This window comes from Heterodontus francisci, chromosome 10 (assembly GCF_036365525.1).
Source record: "Heterodontus francisci isolate sHetFra1 chromosome 10, sHetFra1.hap1, whole genome shotgun sequence".
Classification (NCBI taxonomy): domain Eukaryota; kingdom Metazoa; phylum Chordata; class Chondrichthyes; order Heterodontiformes; family Heterodontidae; genus Heterodontus; species Heterodontus francisci.
Window position 1 is genome coordinate 64,915,303 of NC_090380.1, and position 23,301 is coordinate 64,938,603.

Here is a 23,301-nt window from a genome sequence, read left to right on the forward strand (position 1 = left end):
TCTATTCCTTCCTCCCCTGTTAAACAACTGTACAACTTCAGCTGTCGTCCATTCTTCTAGCACCATGCCTGTAGCCAGGCAGGATTGGAAACTGATGATCAGAGACTTTGCTGTTTCCTCCCTCGCTTCTTTTAGCAGCCTGGGATATGTTTCACCCAGGCCTGGCAATTTATCTACTTTCAAAGATGCTGAACCCCTTAGTAGTTGCTGTCTCACTGTTTGTACCATCCAATATTTCACACACCTCCTTAACTACAATGTCTGCATTGTCCCTCTCTTTTGTGAAGACAGACGCAAAGTATTCATTAAGAACCATGTCCACATCTTCAACCTCTACACATAAGTTAACCTTTTTGGTCTCTAATCTACTTTTTTCTTTGTTATCCCCTTGCTCCTTATGTCTTTATAAAACATCTTTGGATTTTCCTTGATTTTTCTTGCCAATATGTTTCATGCCCTCTCTTTGCCTTCCTAATTACCTTTTAAATTTCAGTCCAGCAATTTCTATATTCCTCTAAGCTTTCTGCAATAGGTTAATCTAGGCTCATCTGCAGGTGAAACCCTCATCCATATCTTTGTTAAGTCTAGATTTGATGATTCCAATGTTCTCCTGCTGGCCTCCCTCCTTGCACCCTCCGTGTACTTGAACTCATCTAAAACTCTGCTCCCCATAACCTAACATGCACCAAGTTCTGTTCACCCATCATCCATGTACTTACTGACCTACATGTGGCTCCCTGTCCAGCAACACCTTGATTTAAAAATTTTCATTCTTGTTTTTTAAAACTTCCATGGCCTCACCCCATCCTAGCTCTGTAACCTCTTCCAGCCCTACAACCCTTCGAGATCTCTGTGTTCCTCCAATTTTGGCCTCTTGTACATCTATCATTTTCTTTGCTCTACCATTGACAGCTGTGCCTTCAGCTGCTTAAACACTAACCTCTGGGTATCCTCCCTAAACCTCTCCACCTTACTCTCCTCTTCTTTAAGATGCTCTTTAAAACCTACTTCTTTGACGAGCCTTTAGGTCATCTCTTGTAATATCTCTTTATGTAGTTTAGTGTCAAATTTTGTCTGATAATGCTCCTTTAAAGCACCTTGGATGTTTTACTACATGCAAGTTTTTGTTGTTTTCTGTGAGAATGGTTCCCTGGGATGCTAAAGGGGGTACCCCTCCTCCCACTGCCCTTTCCCTTCCAAAAATGCCTCAGAAAATGGAAATGATCTGTGCCTTTTCCAGCCATTTCTCCTTGTATGATAGCAAAAATAAAGCATCCCCTTATAATTGCAATTGCATGTTATCTCCTGCCAATATCTCCCCCAATACACATCATGCTTCTGCAAATGGGCACAATCTGGGCTGGAAGCTTGTTATAAATACGATTAGCTCAGCATAATTTCAATGAATGCAACACTCGCTGCTCTGAGATACCACCACTTTAGCACCAGGAGGGGAAAATTTCTCCTCCGCTGTGTTTTAACATGTTGTCATAAAAAAATTTAAATATTTTCAAAATAACATGCTGCTTTAAAACTTATATGTTTAGGTCAATTTTGCAATGACCAAGATGAAGGATGCCTCCTGTGGAGGAGGGAGAATAATATGTTTACACACTATTAGCATCAAAAACTTAGATCAGTTATAGCATGTACTATAGAGTAAAACACTTGTTGCTGTGTCCTAACAACATGCCTTTGCTCAAACATTTTGTTTTAAATAGTTTCTGAAGTTCATGAAAATCATCTTTCATTACTGGCCCTGTAAATTAAGGTTAGATTGATCAGGTATATTTATTGTCTCCCTTTAAATAGAAACCTGAATGTTTCAATTGCAAAGATGTAGCAGTGTTGTGTACTATGTACTGTTATCACATAGTTAGCTCAATACTTGTGTTCACTCACCTGACAAAGCTAGTAGTGCTGACCTTAATATTTTATTTATTTATTTAGAGATACAGCACTGAAACAGGCCCTTTGGCCCACCGCATCTGTGCCAACCATCAACCACCCATTTATACTAATCCTACATTAATCCCATGAAGGATGCATATTCCTACCACATCGCCACCTTCCCTCAATTCCCCTACCACCTACCTATACTAGGGGCAATTTATAATGGCCAATTTACCTATCAACCTGCAAGTCTTTGGCTGTGGGAGGAAACAGGAGCACCCGGCGAAAACCCACGCGGTCACAGGGAGAACTTGCAAACTCCACACAGGCAGTACCCAGAATCGAACCCGGGTCGCTGGAGCTGTGAGGCTGCAGTGCTAACCACCGTGCCCTATTATTCTGAGATGGGTATTCATGCTGCTCTACTGTTTCCTAAATTGACAAAAATATTCTAACTCTTTCACTTCACAAGTGCATTTTTGAAAATTAGTGTATTGTAACAGTTCCACATTGTTTTCGTTTCCATTAGTGTTACTCAAATATGCTTCTGGTACATGAGCTTTGACCTAAGAGATTTCCTTTACCACAGAGGTGCAAAATTTACTATTCAAGTCTTCAGTATGAACAATAAGCAGCAACTTCATCTAATCTGATGAAAGAATTAAAGGGCATTTTGAAAAGCTGTTCATATACATATTTTGAGAGATTTTATTCTGCACATGACACAAAAGTGTAACACCATCTAACCCCAGCCATTAACCCCCAGCTAACACCATTACAGTTCCATATTTACAACAGCTACTTTCATTGCGATACAAGTATTTACTTATAAACCTGTCTGATTGAAAGGATCCCAGATGGCTTTACCTGGTGATTCATTTACTTGTTTTTTCCCCCACTTTTTAATTTTGTTATTTTATTCTTCCTTAGAATTCCTGTGTGCTAGAACAACTAATCTAGGGTGGCTTATTGTATTTGGGGAAACTTGGTATCTTCTCCCAATGACTTAGGTGAAATCAGGAACTGGCCTATGACCATCAGCAAGCAGAGGCAAGCACTGTCTCCATATCCACAGGGAGTTGGAGAAACTCAAGAACACCTATCAGAAGGTCACTTAAGTCCACAGGCAGACAGACAGCTGGATAGGGATGGTGCAGGGATCATGACTTGACTTCTGAGTTTTGTTGTTAATGAGAATTTATTGAAAACTTTAATAGTCCCTTCATTTAGTGAGGCAAAAGCAAGGGCAAAAATGGGTTTTTATTTTAAAATACAAACTTTTTGTCCATGTTAGAATTATTTTTTTCCTACTGCTAATCCACTTCCTGTATTGCCTTCAATGGGAACAATAATAATGTGCATGAATATTGCATAAATAGATATTTTATTGCTCAATATGTTGTAGGAGCTACCAAAAGCTGTAAACATGCTAGCTCTACTGATCTGCCAATGGATATTCAATTGCTGAGCTTGATAAAGAACAAGGGACCTAAATTAACAGTTAAATGAATGAACATACATTAATTCAACTCACTCACAATGTCAGACCTGTAATCTCTATAAGACAGTTCTTATGATGATGCAACTGGGACTCACCATCTAAAAATACTAAGGGTAGGAAAAGATGCTAAAAACCAAAATATTTCATATCAGCTATATTCTTAACAAGGACATACATTGATGCTAGGATTTGCTTTAATCCAAGTTTGCACGGCTGTTGCTTTGTTCTGCAGTATGCTTGCAGCTGTTTTTGTATTAACTGTGTCCATGTAAACCCTGCAAAGGTTCTCCAGTTGATTGATGGGCTGGAATGGTAGGCTGTGTGCATTGGGGTCAGAGTTATAATTCTTAGATGAGAAGCAAAGTTGCCAGTTTGAAATGTGTTGTGATTCATAAGAAGGACTCAATTCACATCAATGGGATGCAAACTGAATGTATGCCTGCCATTTAAATCTCTGCAGAAATTAGATAAAATAGCTTTACAGCTGCTTATGTACAACTTTTAACCAAGATAAGAATGCAGCAATCTAAAATGATCACTTATGATTTGCAGCAGCTGTGGATCCATTTTTGGATCCTTTAACAGCTCCTGAAATCAGGAAAGACACACTCAAAAATTCATTCAATTATTACAAGGGTGTAGATATTCTAGCTGGATATCCATTGGTGCAGAATTCAGGCAGTGGATCAAATCCCTGCTGCCCTTATCCTATCCCCCACCAAGTCTCATTCATTCCTGTCCTCATTGATCTACATTTGTTCCGGATCTTTCAATGCCTCTCATTTAAAATTCTCATTTTTCTGTTTAAACTCCCTTCATGGCTTTACCCCTCCAAACCCTCCATTATTCTGATTGTGGCCTCTTGTGCACTCTCACTTTGTTCTGTCATTTTAGGCCATGTCTTCTATGTAAGCCCTACACTCCAGAAATCCCTCCCTACCCCCACATCTATCTCCTTTCTTAAAACTCACCTATTTGAGCAAGCTTTTGATACCCCCTCCTAATATGTCTTCCTTTGGCTTGATGTCCATTTTTTGATTGCACCTCGGTGAATTATCTTGGGATGTTTTTCTATGTTAAAGCTAGTATATAAATTCAAATTCTTGTTTGGAAAATGAGGTGATGGCATCAGTATCCCCTGTCTTTGGAACAATATTGCAAAAAGTATCTGTAAACTTTGGTCATGTGGTCTGATTCTATCTTCACCCAAACTGTCCAAGCTCATGAATGAAAATTGGTCATTTGGATGAGGTACAGAAGTTATCTATGAACCCCTTGCTAATACCTTCAATAACTCAATGGAATCAGGAATACTTCCTTTAGATAAGAAGGCAGTTCATGTAGTTCCAATTTTCAAAAAGGGATAAATCAGCACCATGGAACTACAGGCTCATGAGCCTGTCATTTTTCTAACAGAAGATGCTTGAAGGCATCTTGAGGGATACTCTCTGTGATCACTGAGAAAGAGAAGGGGCCATTAGAGATTTTTCAACTCAGTTTCTGTACAAGGCAGCCATGTTTTACAAACTTGATTCACTTTTTGAAAAAGTTATAAGGTTAGTGGATGAGTGTAATCTGGTTGATACTGTCTACCTGGATTTTCTGAAAACCTTTTTGATGTTACCTCACAAGATTGATATGCTGGATTAGGAATTGATTCCACTTAAAAAGAAATAACCTCAGAGGGACCAGCACCTTAATACAGTGTTAGAGAATGGTTTCTGTTCAAATAATTCCCCACACAATGCGCTCAGTCTTAGGGTATCCAGTGATGAGGTATCTTCCTTTAGAAAGGGAAAAAAAACAGAGGAAGGAGAAAATTAGGAGGAGCAATAAAGTAGATCTTTCAAAGAGCTGGCATCTTTCTTTTCATATGGACCTGTGACACTACTGGTCTCTGTTGTAGTTGTGGTACCTAAATTTAAAAAGAACTGTTATTTTCCAATGCTGTACTTGTGATTGTGTGATAATACATGCATACGAGTAATATGGCACGTTCATATCCCTTTATCAAACCATGTCTTTATTACCAGACATTTCCTTTTTTGGCTTTTGTTTTAAGGAAAAATTGTTTTTGTCACTGTAAAATATAAACCTAAATATACAGCAGTTTTTACTTACAAAGTTAAACAGATGTTCTAAAATATTGTACAACTATCAGAAACATTTAGTTCCCCAACATCCACAGTATATAACTCCACTCTTGACAAAACAGATTTTATTGTACAATCCTCTAAAATTTTAAATTTCATAATTTTTTTGTACAAAGTACAGAAAAAATATTTTAAATTCATTTTTAAATAAAAGCAAAAAAGTAAAACATGTTTACATATATGTATGTATAAAGAACTGGGTGATGTCTGAGTGTGGTTATCTAAAAGTGAATCCAAGTCAGAGTTCTTCTGATGCAAGGATACAGTTTTCATTATCTTACAAGTGTACCTGACCACGGCAAGTAACTTTGTAAACAATAAAGTGAAGTGCCTCAACACAACCAAGCCTCCTAAACAGATCATGTGACAGGGACCACTGATCTGAAAGTGGACACCATCTTAAAATCAGTGCTTCTTTAAAAAAAAATAAAATAAAATAACAATCAAATGAATGTGTTTACATATGCAGTGTGCCAGGAAAAACGTTCCTAATTTGGGCTACCTGCCAAAAAGCAGAAAAATACATTTACAGAAAGATAAGAAACAGAGAGCATACAAAAGAAATTTTATAAACAGGGAGATTTCTTTTTGAAAAATTCACAAGTCCATCCAAAATGGAATTCTAGCTTTCAAATGTACAAGAACATAGACAACATTGTCATTTAGTATTCAGAATAGTGTTATTTTCCAAACACAGGGATCCATGAAATAACACATCATTTACATAATTTACACAGTCTTGTTTTTCTTGAATGTAGGCCATAAATGTAGGAACAGCAGCCAATATTCCTTTAGCAGTTAATAGTATGTTTCAACCTCATTATCAGCATACAGGTAGGTGACAGATGATCCCAACAGTTCCTGAAGTTTGCTTGTGAATTCCACCAGTTCCAGTGTTTCTTTATTGTCAATGTCACGAGTTTCAAAATTCTCTGGGTAGGTAAAAAGTTGGCTCAAAGAAGCCTGTCTATAAAATTCTGCCTCTGAAATGGTGGCATTTTCAATATGAGGGAACGAAGAGCAAAAGATGCGGGCTGATACTTTTAGTCGCCGTAATACATCAGTTAATAGCAGCCAGTTCCGGGGACTGTCATGGAGAAGGAAGAAAGAAAATAATGCAAGTTTAATATGAGTCATACTGTCTTAGAATTGTAAGAATAGTCTTGTAGTATAGAAGACTATCTACTAACTGGATATAACTTACAAAATTTAGCTTAATTATATTATCTGTTGATTTGATAGGTTATACATTTAGAACCAAAAATCTTAATTTGAGATAACAATTTTTAAAATGCTTTTCTCAAGTTTGTAACAAATAATCCAGCTTGTTGCTACAAACAAGACTGGCATGCTTCTGCTAATATATGTTCAGTATCATTTACTTATGCCATAATGTTGGAATATACATTTCTAATGACCCACTGCATGTTACAGTTTCTACAGATCACCCATGGTGAATCAGAGAATAAGCTATTCTATAATGAAGGCTTTATCACCAAAAGAGTGGTGCGGAAAATAGAATGCGGAAAATGTTACCAGAAGTAAGTGTGATATATATGCAAGACTATAGGATAGATAGGTAAGTAGATGTGTGTGTATGTAAAGCCCTTGAGAAGTTGGCGGTGACCCCCTTCTTGAACCACTGTAGTCCATGTGGTTTAGATATACCCACAGTGCTATTAGGGAGGGAGTTGCAGGAATTTGACCCAGTGACAAGTGAAGGAACGACAATGTAGTTCCAAGTCAGAATGGTGTGTGACTTGGAGGGGAATTTGCAGGTTCTGGTGTTTCCATGCGTCTGGCGCCCTTGTTTTTCTAGGTGGTAGAGGTCATGGGCTTGGAAGGTGCTGTCGAAGGAACCCTGGCAAGTTGCTGCAGTGCATCTTCTAGATGGTACACACTACTGCCACTGCATGCTGGTGGTGGAGGGAGTGAATGTTTAAGGTGGTATCTGAACCAATTAATTACATTTGAACCAGCTCATATTTTCACAATAGTCTCCCCAAAGGAATGAGTTTATCATATCAGTCATAGCACATGGATGATATGCCAAGTCAATGGAAAGGAGGGAAAGTTAGCTGCTTTTTTTTTCTCAGTTTGTCATTCAGTGTCACATATTGACTGCCCATATTTACTGATAGGAATTGGCCTTTATAGCCACTCCAGGCGCTGCTTCACAAACCACTGACCACCTCCAGGCGCGTATCCATTGTCTCTCGAGATAAGGAGGCCATAAGAAGGAATTTTCCTCCACACAAGATCAGGGGGCAGGTTGTTCAACCTTGCCCGTCTAAGAGCAAAGTCCAAAGTACGGAAAGTCCTCATCAGAGAACTCCTCTTTGCTGACGATGCTGCTTTAACATCTCACACTGAAGAATGCCTGCAGAGTCTCATCGACAGGTTTGCGTCTGCCTGCAATGAATTTGGCCTAACCATCAGCCTCAAGAAAATGAACATCATGGGGCAGGATGTCAGAAATGCTCCATCCATCAATATTGGCGACCACGCTCTGGAAGTGGTTCAAGAGTTCACCTACCTAGGCTCAACTATCACCAGTAACCTGTCTCTAGATGCAGAAATCAACAAGCGCATGGGTAAGGCTTCCACTGCTATGTCCAGACTGGCCAAGAGAGTGTGGGAAAATGGCGCACTGACACGGAACACAAAAGTCCGAGTGTATCAGGCCTGTGTCCTCAGTACCTTGCTCTACGGCAGCGAGGCCTGGACAACGTATGCCAGCCAAGAGCGACGTCTCAATTCATTCCATCTTCGCTGCCTTCGGAGAATAATTGGCATCAGGTGGCAGGACTATATCTCCAACACAGAAGTCCTTGAAGCGGCCAACACCCCCAGCTTATACACACTACTGAGTCAGCGGCGCTTGAGATGGCTTGGCCATGTGAGCCGCATGGAAGATGGCAGGATCCCCAAAGACACATTGTACAGCGAGCTCGCCACTGGTATCAGACCCACCGGCCGTCCATGTCTCCGTTATAAAGACGTCTGCAAACGCGACATGAAATCGTGTGACATTGATCACAAGTCGTGGGAGTCAGTTGCCAGCATTCGCCAGAGCTGGCGGGCAGCCATAAAGACAGGGCTAAATTGTGGCGAGTCGAAGAGACTTAGTAGTTGGCAGGAAAAAAGACAGAGGCGCAAGGGGAGAGCCAACTGTGCAACAGCCCCAACAAACAAATTTCTCTGCAGCACCTGTGGAAGAGCCTGTCACTCCAGAATTGGCCTTTATAGCCACTCCAGGTGCTGCTTCACAAACCACTGACCACCTCCAGGCGCGTATCCATTGTCTCTCGAGATAAGGAGGCCCAAAAGAATTTACTGATAGCTAAATAATCAAGATAGTTTAACAAAAATCTTTGTAGAACACATACCCCTGAGAGAGTGAGACCTGAATGTTGTAACAAGGTAAAAGAGGGGTATCAGAAAACTCAAATTCCAAAACATCATCATACTCCTCTTCCTCCTCACTAGGACCTGGTGGATCAGCCAAGACATTAAATCCAGACTCTTCTACTGGTTCTGGAATCACAAAAGACACCAAAGGTTACTTGAAGAAGAGAACAAACAATTTCTTTATGGCTGTCAGATTATAAAACAAAATATATTTTTCAGTAGCATCAGAACAGAATATATCTCAACTGTATAGCACACTATTTTTAAAAAAAAATTTCTGTCATATGCAGACATGGCTTTAAGGTATCAAATCACTGATAAAGCAAATAAAACAAATAATCCTAATGAAAATAACTTTTGTTGGATTCACAGACCACATTCAAGCAATATAAATAATGTGATAAAATCATATTGCTAAAGTCCCACTGGCAAGGGACAACATGCACTCACAAGACATCTGGGGTTTCGGTTTCAAATCCCCAAAGCTAGTTAACATTCAAACCTGCTTGCAATAAATGAAATGAGATTTACCTATTCTCAACTGGCCAGTGGTAGTTCCACCTAGAAAGCAGCTGTTAAGATATTCTTGTGTTTAGGTTGATGGACATCCTCTACCCAAAAGAGCAGCATTGCTGTCCCAGCTCAAACGGGTTAGTTCCAAGTGTCTCTACAAACCTCAACTCAAAGTTGGGTTTTAGACACATGGGACTAACTCAAAGATTGATACACAATAATCAAAATCCAGAAAAAATACTTCTAACATTTGAAATATTTTGTACAGTTGTGAAAATTCTCCAGCCACTAAATGCAAGATTCTTAATCATGCTGAATGTCATCTTTCCTTGGCTGAAGACCTCTCTATAGTTATCAGCACTAACATATATAATTCAAATAAGCCATATATGTGGGCCCACACACATCTTTGAGCTGAATTACCTTTCCAAACTAGAATGTGTTCTCTATCACCAGGAAGTTGACTGAGATTTGGGGAAATTCAGAGTTCAAGACTGTACCATTAAAGCTACCAAACTGTTCCACTATAATCTTTAATTATCAATTTTTATTCCAAATTCAATCTGATCCTGTCCTGAAGGCACTGGTTCAAGCTAGCTGATTGTTCCACTGTCAATATCCACCACTCAGTACTTCGCCTAAGTGAACATTTTCATCTACAGTCAGTTGATCAGTTAACCATAGAAAGCATCAGAGTCAAATCTGATTCTGTCCCCTTCGAACCCCAACACGTCCCAGGTGAGGTTACTGAAATTCTGCTTAATGCCATTTGCAATTCTGCTTCCATCATCCAGAAGAGATCAGGTAACTTGGCACAGTCTGGATCAAACTCAGTACCTTTTGGGTCTATGTGGCTCAGCTTCACTCTGAGCAGTGTGCTTACCCACTAAGTTGTTGGAGAAGCTCTCATCTTTATGTGTATTTTTGAAAATCAATACGGTATTTTCTAAGAATGTTTCCAACTGCCAAATGGAAACCTTTTGGCCTAACAGATCCATGCTGATGCCATACACAAGCCTCCTCCTACCCTTCTTTATCAAACCCCATCCTTTCTTTCTCGTCTGCTTATCTAGCTTCCCCTTAAATGTTTCTATGCTGGTCACCTCACCTACCCTCGTGTTAGCAAGTTTTACATTTTAACCACTCTGTGGGTAAAGAAGCTCCTCCTGAATTTATTTATTAGTGACAATCTTACTTATATGGCTCTAGTTCTGGTCTTTCCCACAACTGGAAACATCTCTATACCTGCTCTATCAAATCCTTTATAATCTTAAAGATCTATCAGGTCACCCATCAGTCTTCTCTTTTCTAGAGAAAAGAGCCTCAGGCTTTTCAATCTTTCCTGACAGGTATAACTTCTCAGTTCTGGTCTCATTCTAGTAAATCTTTTTTGCACCTTATCTAGTGCCTCTATATCTTTTTTATAATACGGTGACCAGAACTGTCTGTAGTAATCCAAGTGTGGACTAACCAAGATTCTATTCAAATTTAACATAACTGCTTTGCTTTTCAATTCTATCCCTCTAGAAATGAAGCCCAATGCTTTTTTGTGTTTTTTATATCCTTATTAATCTGCATTGCTACTTTTAGTGATGTGTATTTGTACCCCCAGATCTCTTTGTTCCTCTACCCCATTTAGACACTTATTTTCCAAGAAGTATGTGGCTGCCTTATTCTCCCTACCACATGTACACTTATCTATATTTAGGGTCATTTGCGAATTACACGCCCATTCTGCAAATTTATTAATAGCCCAGATTTTAGGGTCAGCGGCAAAGCTTGGCTGCTCATTGCTGACTTTGAAGAAAGACTCACTGAGAGATCTAGCGATCTCTGTGGTGAGAACTTTAACTCTCTCAACATGCAATTGATTGTAGTATAGCTTAATGGGAATTCCCAGCATGAAGCTGCAGTGATGTCATCAAGCTATCCAAGCAGCCAATCATGTTAAGAATTCTCACAGATAGCTAACCAGAAAATGAAAAGTGCTACTAATCAAAACATTTTTCTAAAAAATTTTCCAGAGTGCGGAATAAAGAAGGAAACTTCATAAATATGAGGCATAGAGTACAAAAGCAAGGAGGTTATGCTGACCCTTTATAAAGCTCTAGTTAGGCCCCAACTAGAGTATTGTGTCCAGTTCTGGTCACCACACTTTAGGAAGGATGTGAGGGTCCTTGAGAGAGTGCAGAGGACATTTACCACAATGATTTCAGGGATGGTGGATTTTAGTTGCAAGGTTAGATTGGAAAAGCTGGGGTTGTTCTTCCTGGAGCAAAGGAGATTGAGGGGAGATTTGATAGAGGTGTACAAGATTATTACAGGCTTAAATAAGTTAGACAAGGAAAAACTGTTCCCATTAACTGATGGTACATGGACTAGGGGACACAGATTGAAGGTTTTGGGCAAGAGATGCACAGGGCATGTGAAGCAGAACTTTTTTTACACAGCGAGTGGTAATGACCTGGAACTCGCTGCCCTCCAGGGTGGTCGAGGCAGAGACAATGATTTCAAAAGGAAATTGAATGGGCATTTGAAGGAAATAAACTTGCAGGGCTACAGGGATCAAGCAGGGCTGACTGGATTGCTCCGCTGAGAGCCGGCATGGATTCAATGGGCTGAATGGTCTCCTTTCATGCAGTAAATAACTCTATGACCTATACAAGGGGTTAACATAGAAACTGAACTATCATGAACAAATTTTAAAAATAGTTCCATTATTTAAAAAAATCTAGCAATTAATCATAATGGAGACATTTAAGAACCTTCCAAAAATATAAAATTATTTTTTCAAGGCTAGTTCAATTGTTCTGCAGTAGTTATTACTCAGTTCCCTGTTAACAAGGCTTAACTTTTTCTGGGGCTTCCGACAGCAATATGAGAGCAGACGCTGATTGCTGGCAGGGGTGGTTCCACTGCACAGCCAGTGGTGGAGTAGTGAATGACTGACCACATCAGGATTTCTGCTTTTGCAAAATCCTGAAGTTCTGGTCAGATTCAGAGGGTTAAGGACAGAGAATGCCACTGTCAAAAATCCTGCAAATTCCCAGCCATTGTCTTCTTATATTTTGTTGCAGTCCTTCTCTGCTTTAACCAAACCCTCAATGTCGTCTACAAATTTTGAAATTGTACTCCCGGTTCGAGTTCAAATTCTTTACATAAATGGTGAACAACAGTGGTACCAGCACCAATCTTTGTGGAACACCACTTCCCATCTTTTGTCAATCTGAGTACTGTTTTTTTTATTTATTTAGAGATACAGCACTGAAACAGGTCCTTCGGCCCACCGAGTCTGTGCCGACCAACAACCACCCATTTATACTAACCCTACAGTAATCCCTTATTCCCTATCACCTACCTACACTAGGGGCAATTTACAATGGCCAATTTACCTATCACCTGCAAGTCTTTGGCTGTGGGAGGAAACCGGAGCACCCGGGGAAAACCCACGCAGACACAGGGAGAACTTGCAAACTCCACACAGGCAGTACCCAGAATTTTGGTTGATTTTGAATAGAATGATTACTTAGAACAGTCTTTGCAATTCATCCTTCCATCTCTAATTTGCCTCCTCTCAAATTACATGCAAAATATTCCCTTTTACTGTAGAGCAGAATGGTCCCTAATTCATACCTGACCTGCTAGGAGGTGCACTTGGTACATGAAAGGGATTTCTCCCTTTCCTGGCCAGTTTTCCCTTCCTCCCAAAGTGGTGCAGCTGATATCAGAAAATGTGTTCTTCAGACAAATGAAGCTGGGATTCAAACTTAAACCTCCCAAGTTGAAATTCCAGCATTTAATTAGCAGACTAACTATAACCTTTATAATCCAATAAATCGGAGACATTTTTCTTTTAGAAAACACTTCTCTTGAAATTGAGAGTCACAAAAACAGATGCAAATTAAAATAATATTCCATAAACTAGACTATATATAGGCAAATTAGTTAATGTGGAAGGAAGATGCTTTAACTGCATAGTTAAATCAATTCATCATAGCTTTATTAGTACAGAGCTTTAACTTTCTGTTTTTAGAATGCTCACTTTTCTGCTGCAATTACAGTATTCCTTTCCATACACAGGAGTTTGCATAAGAGTATCACTCACCACACACAGAGCTGCCATAGAAATCCCAGTACAAACCAGGGTCATCGTTGCTTCGACCTTGTAAGTCAGCAAAATACTCTGGAGGAAGGGTAAAAACACACAAACTGGTCAAAACACTGAAGGCAGAGCAGCTGCTCATTGTAGTTGTGTCAAACAGTACATAAAAATGTTAACAAAACACGGCAGTGAAATGTGCAATATCCCAACTGTGCAGTCTGAGATTGCAAAAGGCTGATCCAAAAAAGACGCAAGGCCAAAAATAAAAGTATCAGTTTATTGGACCAGATATTAAAAAGTCCATTATGGCTGAAATTCCTGTATTTCAGAGAGGAATTTTTCAGATTTCCCTCCCGCCCCTCCCACAACCTGAATTGGCTTTGGAGTTTTTTTTTCACGTGGTTATTCACCTCTCCCAGGTCATAACATAGCTTTGGTGAGGTGGGTAGGGAGTGTCTGCTTCGTATTGCATGAGGCATCATGATTGTATGTTCATATGTAAAATATAATTACATAGCAAGTAGTACACCATTTTTTGTGACATTTCTGAGACTTCTGTTTCTTTGCTTACACTCAGCTCTCAGTAGCCTATGCCACAAATTGCTTTTAGTGGAGCAGTGGGAGGGGAAGGGGTGGCAGCAGCTGAGAAGAAAGGATTACCAAGTTTTAGCACCTAGCCCAGTGGTGAATTTTTGAAGAGATACAGACTGTATTTTTCAGATGAACGCCTGAGGGTATGTCCATTAACACATCCCTTCAGGTAAAACAACTGTGAATTTAGAATCCCTGCTAATCATGCATTTATTCCAAGTTAAAATAAAAATGGATCTGTGCAATAATTGAAATTCAGATGTTTCAAAATCTATATTTCATTTTTATTGCATAGGACCATTTACAGAAAAAATGTCTACTCAGTTCATAATTTTAACCAAACTGATCTGAAATATGGCTTTTTCAGATTAATTCCAAATAAAGGTTATATATATACACACACAAACCTAATTCAGGTCAGAGGAACAATATAAAGGCAACTTCTTAAAGGTTTCAGACATCTGCTGGATCTGCTCATTTCTCCAGAGATATACAGGTCTCTCTGCATTTACAAAACTTTGAAGAGGAACATGAGGTTCAGAGAAAGGATACCAAACAGAAGCATTTGCATCTTTGGCAGTTAGGTCCTATCTTTATCCTGCCACCCTTCAGTATAGGGTCAGGCAATTGTACCCGAACAGTCTAGTGACTCCTGCATGTGAAGAATATGAATCCTTAAGGAGAAAAACACAAATCTGTGCACACTCCCACAGCCAGACATGCAAAGCAATTATGGGGCAGGGTTGGCTGTGCCAGTGCCTTTTAAAATAACAGCTGCCTTGAACAAGTACATAACTAGATTCTTCCTAACAGCTGGGTACAGCATCAAAATCTCCTAACCTGCAGTGCACAGTTGCTTCATGTAGGTCATAGATGCCGATTTTACCCACATTACTCAATTAATCTATTTCTCCAAAGGGAAAAGAAACCTAATGGCGAGACCTGTACATTTTCACAGTCTATTTCAATTTCCAAAATTTCATGGCCCCACTGGCACATATGTCATAATGCATACCACCACCCCTAATGTCCTTCCCTTCCTGAAAAGAAAGCAGTCCACTCCATCAATATGCAATTGGTATGTCATCATATACACAGAATCATGCACATCAATGCACCCTATCCTGGCCACCTGAACCATCCCTGTCATTGCCTACTGCCTTCCATGAGCATTCATCAACGCCAAGCTCATTGCACCAGCAGTGCTATGCTCCAATGCCAAATAGCTGACCTTGTATTATCTGACGAAGTGTGCTGCCTGCACTACTGGTGCACACAGTGTCGGAGCAGCAGTGCTTCCAATGCCAGTGTGCTGCAACTACATTATTAGCTCCCACAAGACTGACCTCTATTATCTGATTTAATAGCAATTAACAATGACTAATTCATAAGTGAGAATTTATGTAGCACATTTCAGGACAACCCAAAGCATTGACAGCTAATTAATTACTTTTGAGATGACTTATATAGACAAATGCAGCAAACAGTTAGAGCACAGTGAGGCCCCACAAATAGCAATTAGATAAATAACCAGTTAATCTAAATTACAAGTATTGGTTTAGGGATTTTCTTTATTCGTGCTTGGGACGCAAGTGTCACTGGCTAGGCCAGCATTTGTTACCCATCCCTAATTACCCTTGAGAAGGTGGTGGTGAGCAGCCTTCTTGAACTGCTGCAGTCCATGTGGTGTAGTTATATCCACAGTGCTATTAGAGAGGAAGTTCCAGGATTTTGACCCAGGGACAATGAAGGAACGGTGATATAGTTCCAAGTCAGGATGGTGTGTGACTTAGAGGGGAATTTGTAGGTGGTGGTGTTCCCTTGTGTCTGCTGCCCTTGTCCTTCTAGATGATAGCGGTCGTGGGTTTGGAAGCTGCTGTCAAAGGGGCCTGAGCAAGTTGTCCGTATAACCTTTGTTATAATTGGCTGAATCAAATTATTTTCATCATGGTGCTGCTAAGTTTACATTAAAGGCAATTTCACAGTCATAGTTGAAAAGTGCTACTCAACAAAGTTAATTGAAGTGGGCAGATTCAAAGGGTTAATGACCAGAATTTGAACATACCTGCGAGAAACATTTCCATCACTTCACTATGTGCCATTTTTAGAATAGTTCGACCAGAGTACGTGGCCAGGGTTGGATCTGCGCTGTATGAAAGCAACAGCCGAACCACTTCCAAATGATCATTTTCTACTGCATCATGGATAGGCCTTCAATAGAAACAACATTTCAAAACTTAATTTGATGGTGGACAAATATATAAATGCAAATCTTATGTATATAGATAGTGAATATTGGAACACCATTCAACCAAAAAGACATCACAGCAGAAACTAATCCCATTCATAACTATGCACTTTCCATTAGCGATCAATAAATAGCATATTGGCATGGATTTCTGGCTAATTTTATTCCCCAGGAGGTTCATGTGTGGACAGGACTGGTTTCTGTTGTGATGCCCTGATGGTTGAATACTGTGGCAACATTCACTTTATACAGACACACTTATCGGTAGACTCTGCAATACCGAGTTCTCAGCAGGGAGCTGCACTCAATGGGAGCACAGATTGCAGAATTTGGGCTGCAGCTCAGTGCAGCTGCTCAGCAGGAGCATGAAAACACTGAATATAGAGAATGGCCTAATTTGTATCATTTATTGCATCACTAAGCAGTGCATTTGCTGAGGTACTTGATGCTGAAGCTTGGCGCTTGCAATGGGGACTGTGCTCCATTCCTTGGTCCCAACACTCTTTACCTTGGTAAGCAAAACAAGAATCACCAAAAGAGATTGCAGGGCGAAAACCAAATGCAAAAAAACTATGGTTCCAAATTTTCTTTCATCAAGTTTAGTCATAGTAATTACTAAGGAAGGAATTCGGCTTAAACGGCATCGTTTAATTTCCATTTTAGTGAACTAAATACACTTCTCTGTACTGAAAACCACAAACATCAGTTGCTTGGATAAAAAGTTACTCAAGAGTCAAGATTAAAGTTTGCATCTACCACTTCAGTGCTCAAGCTTGAATAGCCACCACACAGTTTAGCTTAGCTTACTTAACACAAGGAATTTAGTCTAATGTTATGAGGTGATTCCAGTAACCCAAGGAAATATATACCTTGTTCCATCCTGTGCACTGCAGTTAACATCAGCTCCGTGTTCTAGAAGGTGACATACAATGCTGAGCCATCCTCTGGCACAGGCTTCGTGCAAAGCACAATAACCTGCATTATCACGATGATTTACATCACAAACCTTGTTTTCCAAACAGTACAATACTACTTCCTAGGAAAGAAAAAAATTAAATGAATTAATTTACATTACACGAAACAAGTGGCGGAGTTCTTGAAGAACGTGACAGGGAAATAAGATTATAAGTCCTTATTCTTGTGCTTTATTTCAAATGCAAAAATACCTACAAAATTGTACCCAATCTCACTCTGCACCAGGGACTGTTTTAATGAAGTAATGTTTCACCACACAAATGAATCCATATAAAATGACATATACAAATGAATTCTGAGCAGTTTGTAAAAACAGAAATACTATTTTGGCTGGCAAGTAGCTTTACACTAGGCTGCATCTGGCAATATAGTAATGTCAATTTACAGATGTTTAACCAAACAGTTGAAAAAATTATTGGCATACTAAGTTTAACACCAACTACCAAGGGGAACAACCTCTATAATAAGCCTCTTCTAATAAGCCAAACAAGGCAAGTGCTTCCTGAGTAAGCTGCTAATCAGCAAACTGCACTGCAGTCACTTTTCTGGTATCCATGTCTCTCATCATCTTACAAGAAAACACTCTAATTAGAGCTATCAGCTGGCCAACCCAAAAGCAACTTCAGCATTTCAATACAAAATTCAAACTATGATTAGATCCTGAACTTCTTAATGTTTAAAAGGTTATCTTAAGCTCCAAATTTGTTATGATGAGAAATCTATTTTCCAGTAGGATAATAGATCCTGATGAAAGGACATTGACCTGAAACATTAATTCTGTTTTTCTCTCCAGATGCTACCAGACCTGCTGAGTATTTCCAGCAGTCTCTGTTTTTATTTCAGATTTCCAACATCCGCAGTATTTTGCTTTTGTAATAGATCCAAGTTGTTTAATTTAGATTAGCAAACATATCCAAACTCACTTAAGCTTTTTAATTGATGTGAAAGACCTAACATAAAAATACCTGTTTGTGGACCTGAAATGCTGGGCTGAATTTTATCAGCGCGCCGTGCTCTGCGGCAGCGCACTGTGAAAGTGGCGGCATTCCAACACGGAAGTGCTGCTGCCGAGCCCCTGCGATATTATGCGCGGGGGCTCACTTAAATGGAGGGGGCGGAGTGGCCGCTACGGTGTTCGGCCCCACTGCGCAGCCGCCAATGCCATTTTTAAAGGGCTTCAAGCCCTTCAGTAACATTTAAATTTTTAAAGGTCCCGGTCTCTGAGAAAGAAAAATAAAATTTTAATTCAACTTTAAATCCCATCTCCCACCCGCCAATGGGTAATCTGTTTATAAATTGCCTGCTCCCCCCAGAAAAAACTTTTATTGATGTCCCGAACTTTCCCTCCCAAAAATTGTTCCCTTTGACCCTCAACCCGTTCCCACCATCCCTGCAACCAATAATAAGTGTTCTCCTCGCTTCTCCCTGCCACCCTGATAATTTTATTCCTCCCCCCTCCCCACCAGTGTTTCGCCTTGGAAATCCAGTGGAGTTCCAAAGGCATGCAAGTCATTTCCAATAGTCGTAAAATCGACGTGGGACGGCCGCCGTTGGCAGTCAAGTTAATTTGAATGTTAATTAACCTCATTTTAATATTTTAATGAAGGCCCTACTGCTTGGCGGAAGGGGGGCCGCACCAAGGCCTCGCTGCCACCGCTAATATCCGGTGGGACCTTCTCGGTGTCGTGGGTCAAGGCGAGCTTCTCCTGGTAGCATTTTATGGGCCTCCCCGTTGCAACCCATGGCGTCGAGGGGCTGATAAAATTCAGCCTGCTATTAGTATGGTGGTGTTGCAATACTGATAATAGACACGATTATCGCAGTAAAAAGGTATTTCAGCAAAGGTGAGTGAGCAATAGAAACACTATGGGTAGAGTTAAGGAACAGCAAAGGAAGCAAGACAGTGTTCGGAGTTGTCTGGTGACCTCCTGATAGTAGTGATGTTATGAAAGGATAGATTTTTGTTATGTAAGGGTCTAACGAAATATGGAACGAAGGCGGATAAATAAAGTTGAAATACAGATCAGCCATGATCTTTTTGAAAGACTGAATGGCCTATTCCTATCCCTATGATCCAGGAACATTTTTTGGTTCAAACTATCTGTGGCACGCTACTCGTGAAAGTTTAATAAAGATTTGAAAATGTCTGTTAACCAGCAGAATTATTCAATCAATATAGCTCTCAGTACATCTGTGTAATTGCCAAACTAGCAGATTTCATTAAAGTCCTTCTTGTGCTATATCATTCATGTTGAACTTGTAACTTTAGTGACAAAAATTCATTGCAAAAGTCCTAGTAGAAAGTAGGTAAAGCCCATTCCTGATTGCACCACAGCCAATGAGATAGACTCATGTAGGTCATTCAAGTGGGACATAGGAAATAGGACAGTAGTGTAGTGGTAATGTTACTGGAATAGTGGCCTGAACTAATGCTCTGGGGACATGAGTTCAAATCCTACCACATCAGCTGGGGGAATTTAAGAAGATAAGAAATAGTCATTTGGTAGTACAGAGCTTGAGTATTGCTGAAGATAGAGACATGTTGTTGAAGCTTTTCGTCTTGCACTCATCAGGACAATCGGAAAGAATACCAATGTAAAGGAAAACAAAACTTTATACTGTATGAGAAGAGAGTGCTGATTGGTTGTTCTTTTCCCTTACATTGGTATTCTTGCGGATTGTCCTGATGAGTGCAAGATGAAAAGCTTCGACAACATGTCTCTATTTTCAGCAACATAAGAAATACTGGCAGGACCATATGGCACTTCGAGCCTGCTCCACCATTCAATAAGATCATAGTTGGTCTTCTGCCTCAACTCCACTTTCCCACCCGCTCCCCATATCCCTTGATTCCCTGAGAGATCAAAAATCTTTCTATCTCAGCCTTAAATATATTCAACGATAGAACATCCACAACACTCTGGGGTACAGAATTCCAAAGATTCACAATCCTTTGAGTAAAGAAATTTCTCATCTCAATCCTAAATGATTGGCCCCTTATCCTGAGACTGTGTCCCCATGTTCTAGATCCCCCAGCCAGTGTCTACCCTGTCAAGCCCCTTCAGAATCTTAAATTCAATTAATTAATAAATCTGGAATAAAAAAGCTAGTCTCAGTAATGGTGACCATGAAACTACCAGATTGTCATAAAAACTCATCTGGTTCACTAACATCCTGACCCAGTGTGGCCTACATGTGACTCCAAACTCACAGCAATGTGGTTGGCTCTTAACCGCCCTCTGAAATGGCGTAGCAAGCCACTCAAATGTATCACACCACTACAGAAAAGTTAGCACTGTGGGTGTACCTACACCACATCGATGGCAGCAGTTGAAGAAGGCAGCATACCATCACCTTCTCAAAGGCAAATAGGGATGGGCAATAAATGTTGACCTTGCCAGTGATGCTCATATCCCACAAATGAATTTTAAAAAGTGCAGTAGCACTGTACTGCTTTGTATCATAGCAATAGTCAACAAAATGCTCCTGATTTAAATGCACATCAGGATGTACATTGAAACCATATTATATTTACATGGTGTGACTCTCACCCCTTAAGCTAGTAGACACACACTTTTGGATCATTGTAACATACATGCAAATATGATAGAGAAAATTGGAACATATTGTGTCTAGAGTAAACAGAATCTATCTGGTGAGTGTGACATGGTAAAATTTAATAAGTTTCATTAAGTGATGGCCACGTAAAAAAATAAGACTAGTGATCTTGTTAATTTGGCATAATTTTCAAAATTTCGGTTCAGTCAGTAAACATTCATAAAGCGTACATTTAAGACATTACAAGGGGTCTCAGAATTTGCAACGCCCTGCTGTTGACAGAATCTTACTGGATGCAGCTCAGGTCAGAATTTTGCAACAGTACTCACATTAAAGCTCCAGACTGGAAGCTTATCCCTTATGATCTCATCAGTACTCTGATTGGAAATATGATTTAAACTGGAAAACAGTGCTGTTTCATATTAGAATCAAAAGATGGCATGGTACACTACTTAGCTTAGCACCAGGAGCATTCGTTATTGTTACCAGCTGAGAAATTCACTACTTAATTAAAAATTTCAAAACATTGATATATTTTATCACTGATATTTCTATTTGAGCAACCACAGGTTAGCTATATGCTAATGATATTTCCCTATCTGATTTATAGTTTGGTAACATAGGTAGTGAATTAGCTGGCAGAGCCAAAGGAAGTTTTTATTCCCTTGCAGAACATTGAAGCATGGATCAACTAAGGACTAAATGACAGGTTAAATATATTGAAAACTATGATAGGTACTGATTATGATTCCTATCACTCCTGATGCCATTATATATTGTTTTGACTATAAAAAAAGTTATTTTTCATTGAATTGTAATGCAGCAATGTAGCAGAAGTTTCTATTCTCTGTTATTAAATTATCTGTTTGAGTGACCTTTAATGTTGGCACAATCCAAATATTTTAGTTAGAAAAATTACCATGTATAACAAAACCACAAAGTCACAACTTGACAATTTGACATTTTAAATCTTATTCGGATTTTTGCATATTTAAGATATTTAGAGTATAGGATACTGATTGAGATATTGAGTATGGCATGTTGCAATATTTAAGGTATTTAGTCTAAACTTATATGCCAATTTGGTATACAAATATAATTGATCTACTCTTGAAAAACACTGTAAACTGCTACAAATCCTATGTTTAAATATGCGTCAATTTTAAACAATCAAACTTATTGTGGCTATTCAAATATGATACATTAATCTGCTAGAAATTAAACTACATAACTTCTCCAAATAAAACACAATTATCACTTTTATGACTTTAGCTGATGACAGAAAACAAAATGAAAGAATTCTTAATCATATAACAGCCTGCTTTTAAATACAGAACTTACCTCATAACCTAGACGTGCTGCTCTTTGCAGCAAAGTCTCACCAGCATTTTTATTGACAATGAGTCTGCGTGCTTCTGGTGGCATGGGACGACTTGTAGTTGTCTCCTGTGGAGAGCTGACTGCTTGTGCAGTCAAGGGCCGAGAGGATTGCTGTAATAATGGAATCTGCAACAAACGATCAGAAGACTTCTGCTCACATGTTTTCTTTGGTGTGGAATCTGTGTCTGTGGTCAGAGATGGGCGTTTTCTAGAATTCCTGATCACACTGGTTTGCTGTAAATAAGCAATCAAAAAAATTGTTAATGGAATGGAGGCCGCTGAGCTAGTTTGGTAATATAAGGACTATGCAAATATTTGATCTAAATTTTCTGCTTAGTTCAGAAAAAAGTCATATTAAGTTAGATGAATAGCAATAAAGCAAAAACTTATATTTGCATAATGCCTTATCATATCTCTCAAACATCCCAAAGTAATTTCAATACAACAAATTACTTTGAAGTGCCGGCACTGCTGTTATTTAGGCTAGAGATCATGAATGGTGCACAATTTTAGAATGATATATTACTCAGCCCAAAAGTGAAACACTTAAGAGGTAATCAAGAAAAGCTGCTGAAACCAGGTGAACATAGGAAAGCTGATAGATCTAGTGAATAGTCATTAACAATACACTTTAAATGGGGGTATGGTTGTATCGTGGTTTTGATACTAAACTAGCAACCCACAGGTCATGGGTTGAAATCTCCTCATGGCAAACTGTGAAACAGCATTCAATAAATTTGCTAATTTGTGGATGAGCACCAGAAAAATAGCCATGAAAGATTCAGAGTGTCATAGAATCTCAACTGGTTCACTAATAACATTTAGCAAAGGGAACTTGCCCACCTACCCGGCCTGGAAAATGCATGACTTCAGTACAATACATCCACCTTTATCCACAGCACATGTAACCCCCTCAAAGAACTCCAATAAATTTGTTAAACATGATTTCCCTTTCACAAAACCATGTTGACTCTGC

General features: G+C 39.4%; 1 protein-coding gene across 6 annotated transcripts in view; it reads right to left on the reverse strand.

The window, feature by feature from the left end:
- Nucleotides 1–5,597: 5,597 nt before the first annotated feature.
- Nucleotides 5,598–23,301, reverse strand: part of bcor (BCL6 corepressor) — a 376,656-nt gene continuing 358,952 nt past the window's right edge. For all 6 annotated transcript variants that reach the window (XM_068040646.1, XM_068040645.1, XM_068040650.1 and 3 more), the window contains 6 exons: nt 22,287–22,559; nt 17,282–17,448; nt 16,230–16,375; nt 13,577–13,654; nt 8,937–9,084; nt 5,598–6,634 (listed from right to left, as the gene is read on the reverse strand). In XM_068040646.1, coding sequence (XP_067896747.1) covers nt 6,346–6,634; nt 8,937–9,084; nt 13,577–13,654; nt 16,230–16,375; nt 17,282–17,448; nt 22,287–22,559 — 1,101 coding nt within the window. In that variant the 3' untranslated portion in view covers nt 5,598–6,345. The remainder of the gene's footprint in view (nt 6,635–8,936; nt 9,085–13,576; nt 13,655–16,229; nt 16,376–17,281; nt 17,449–22,286; nt 22,560–23,301) is intronic.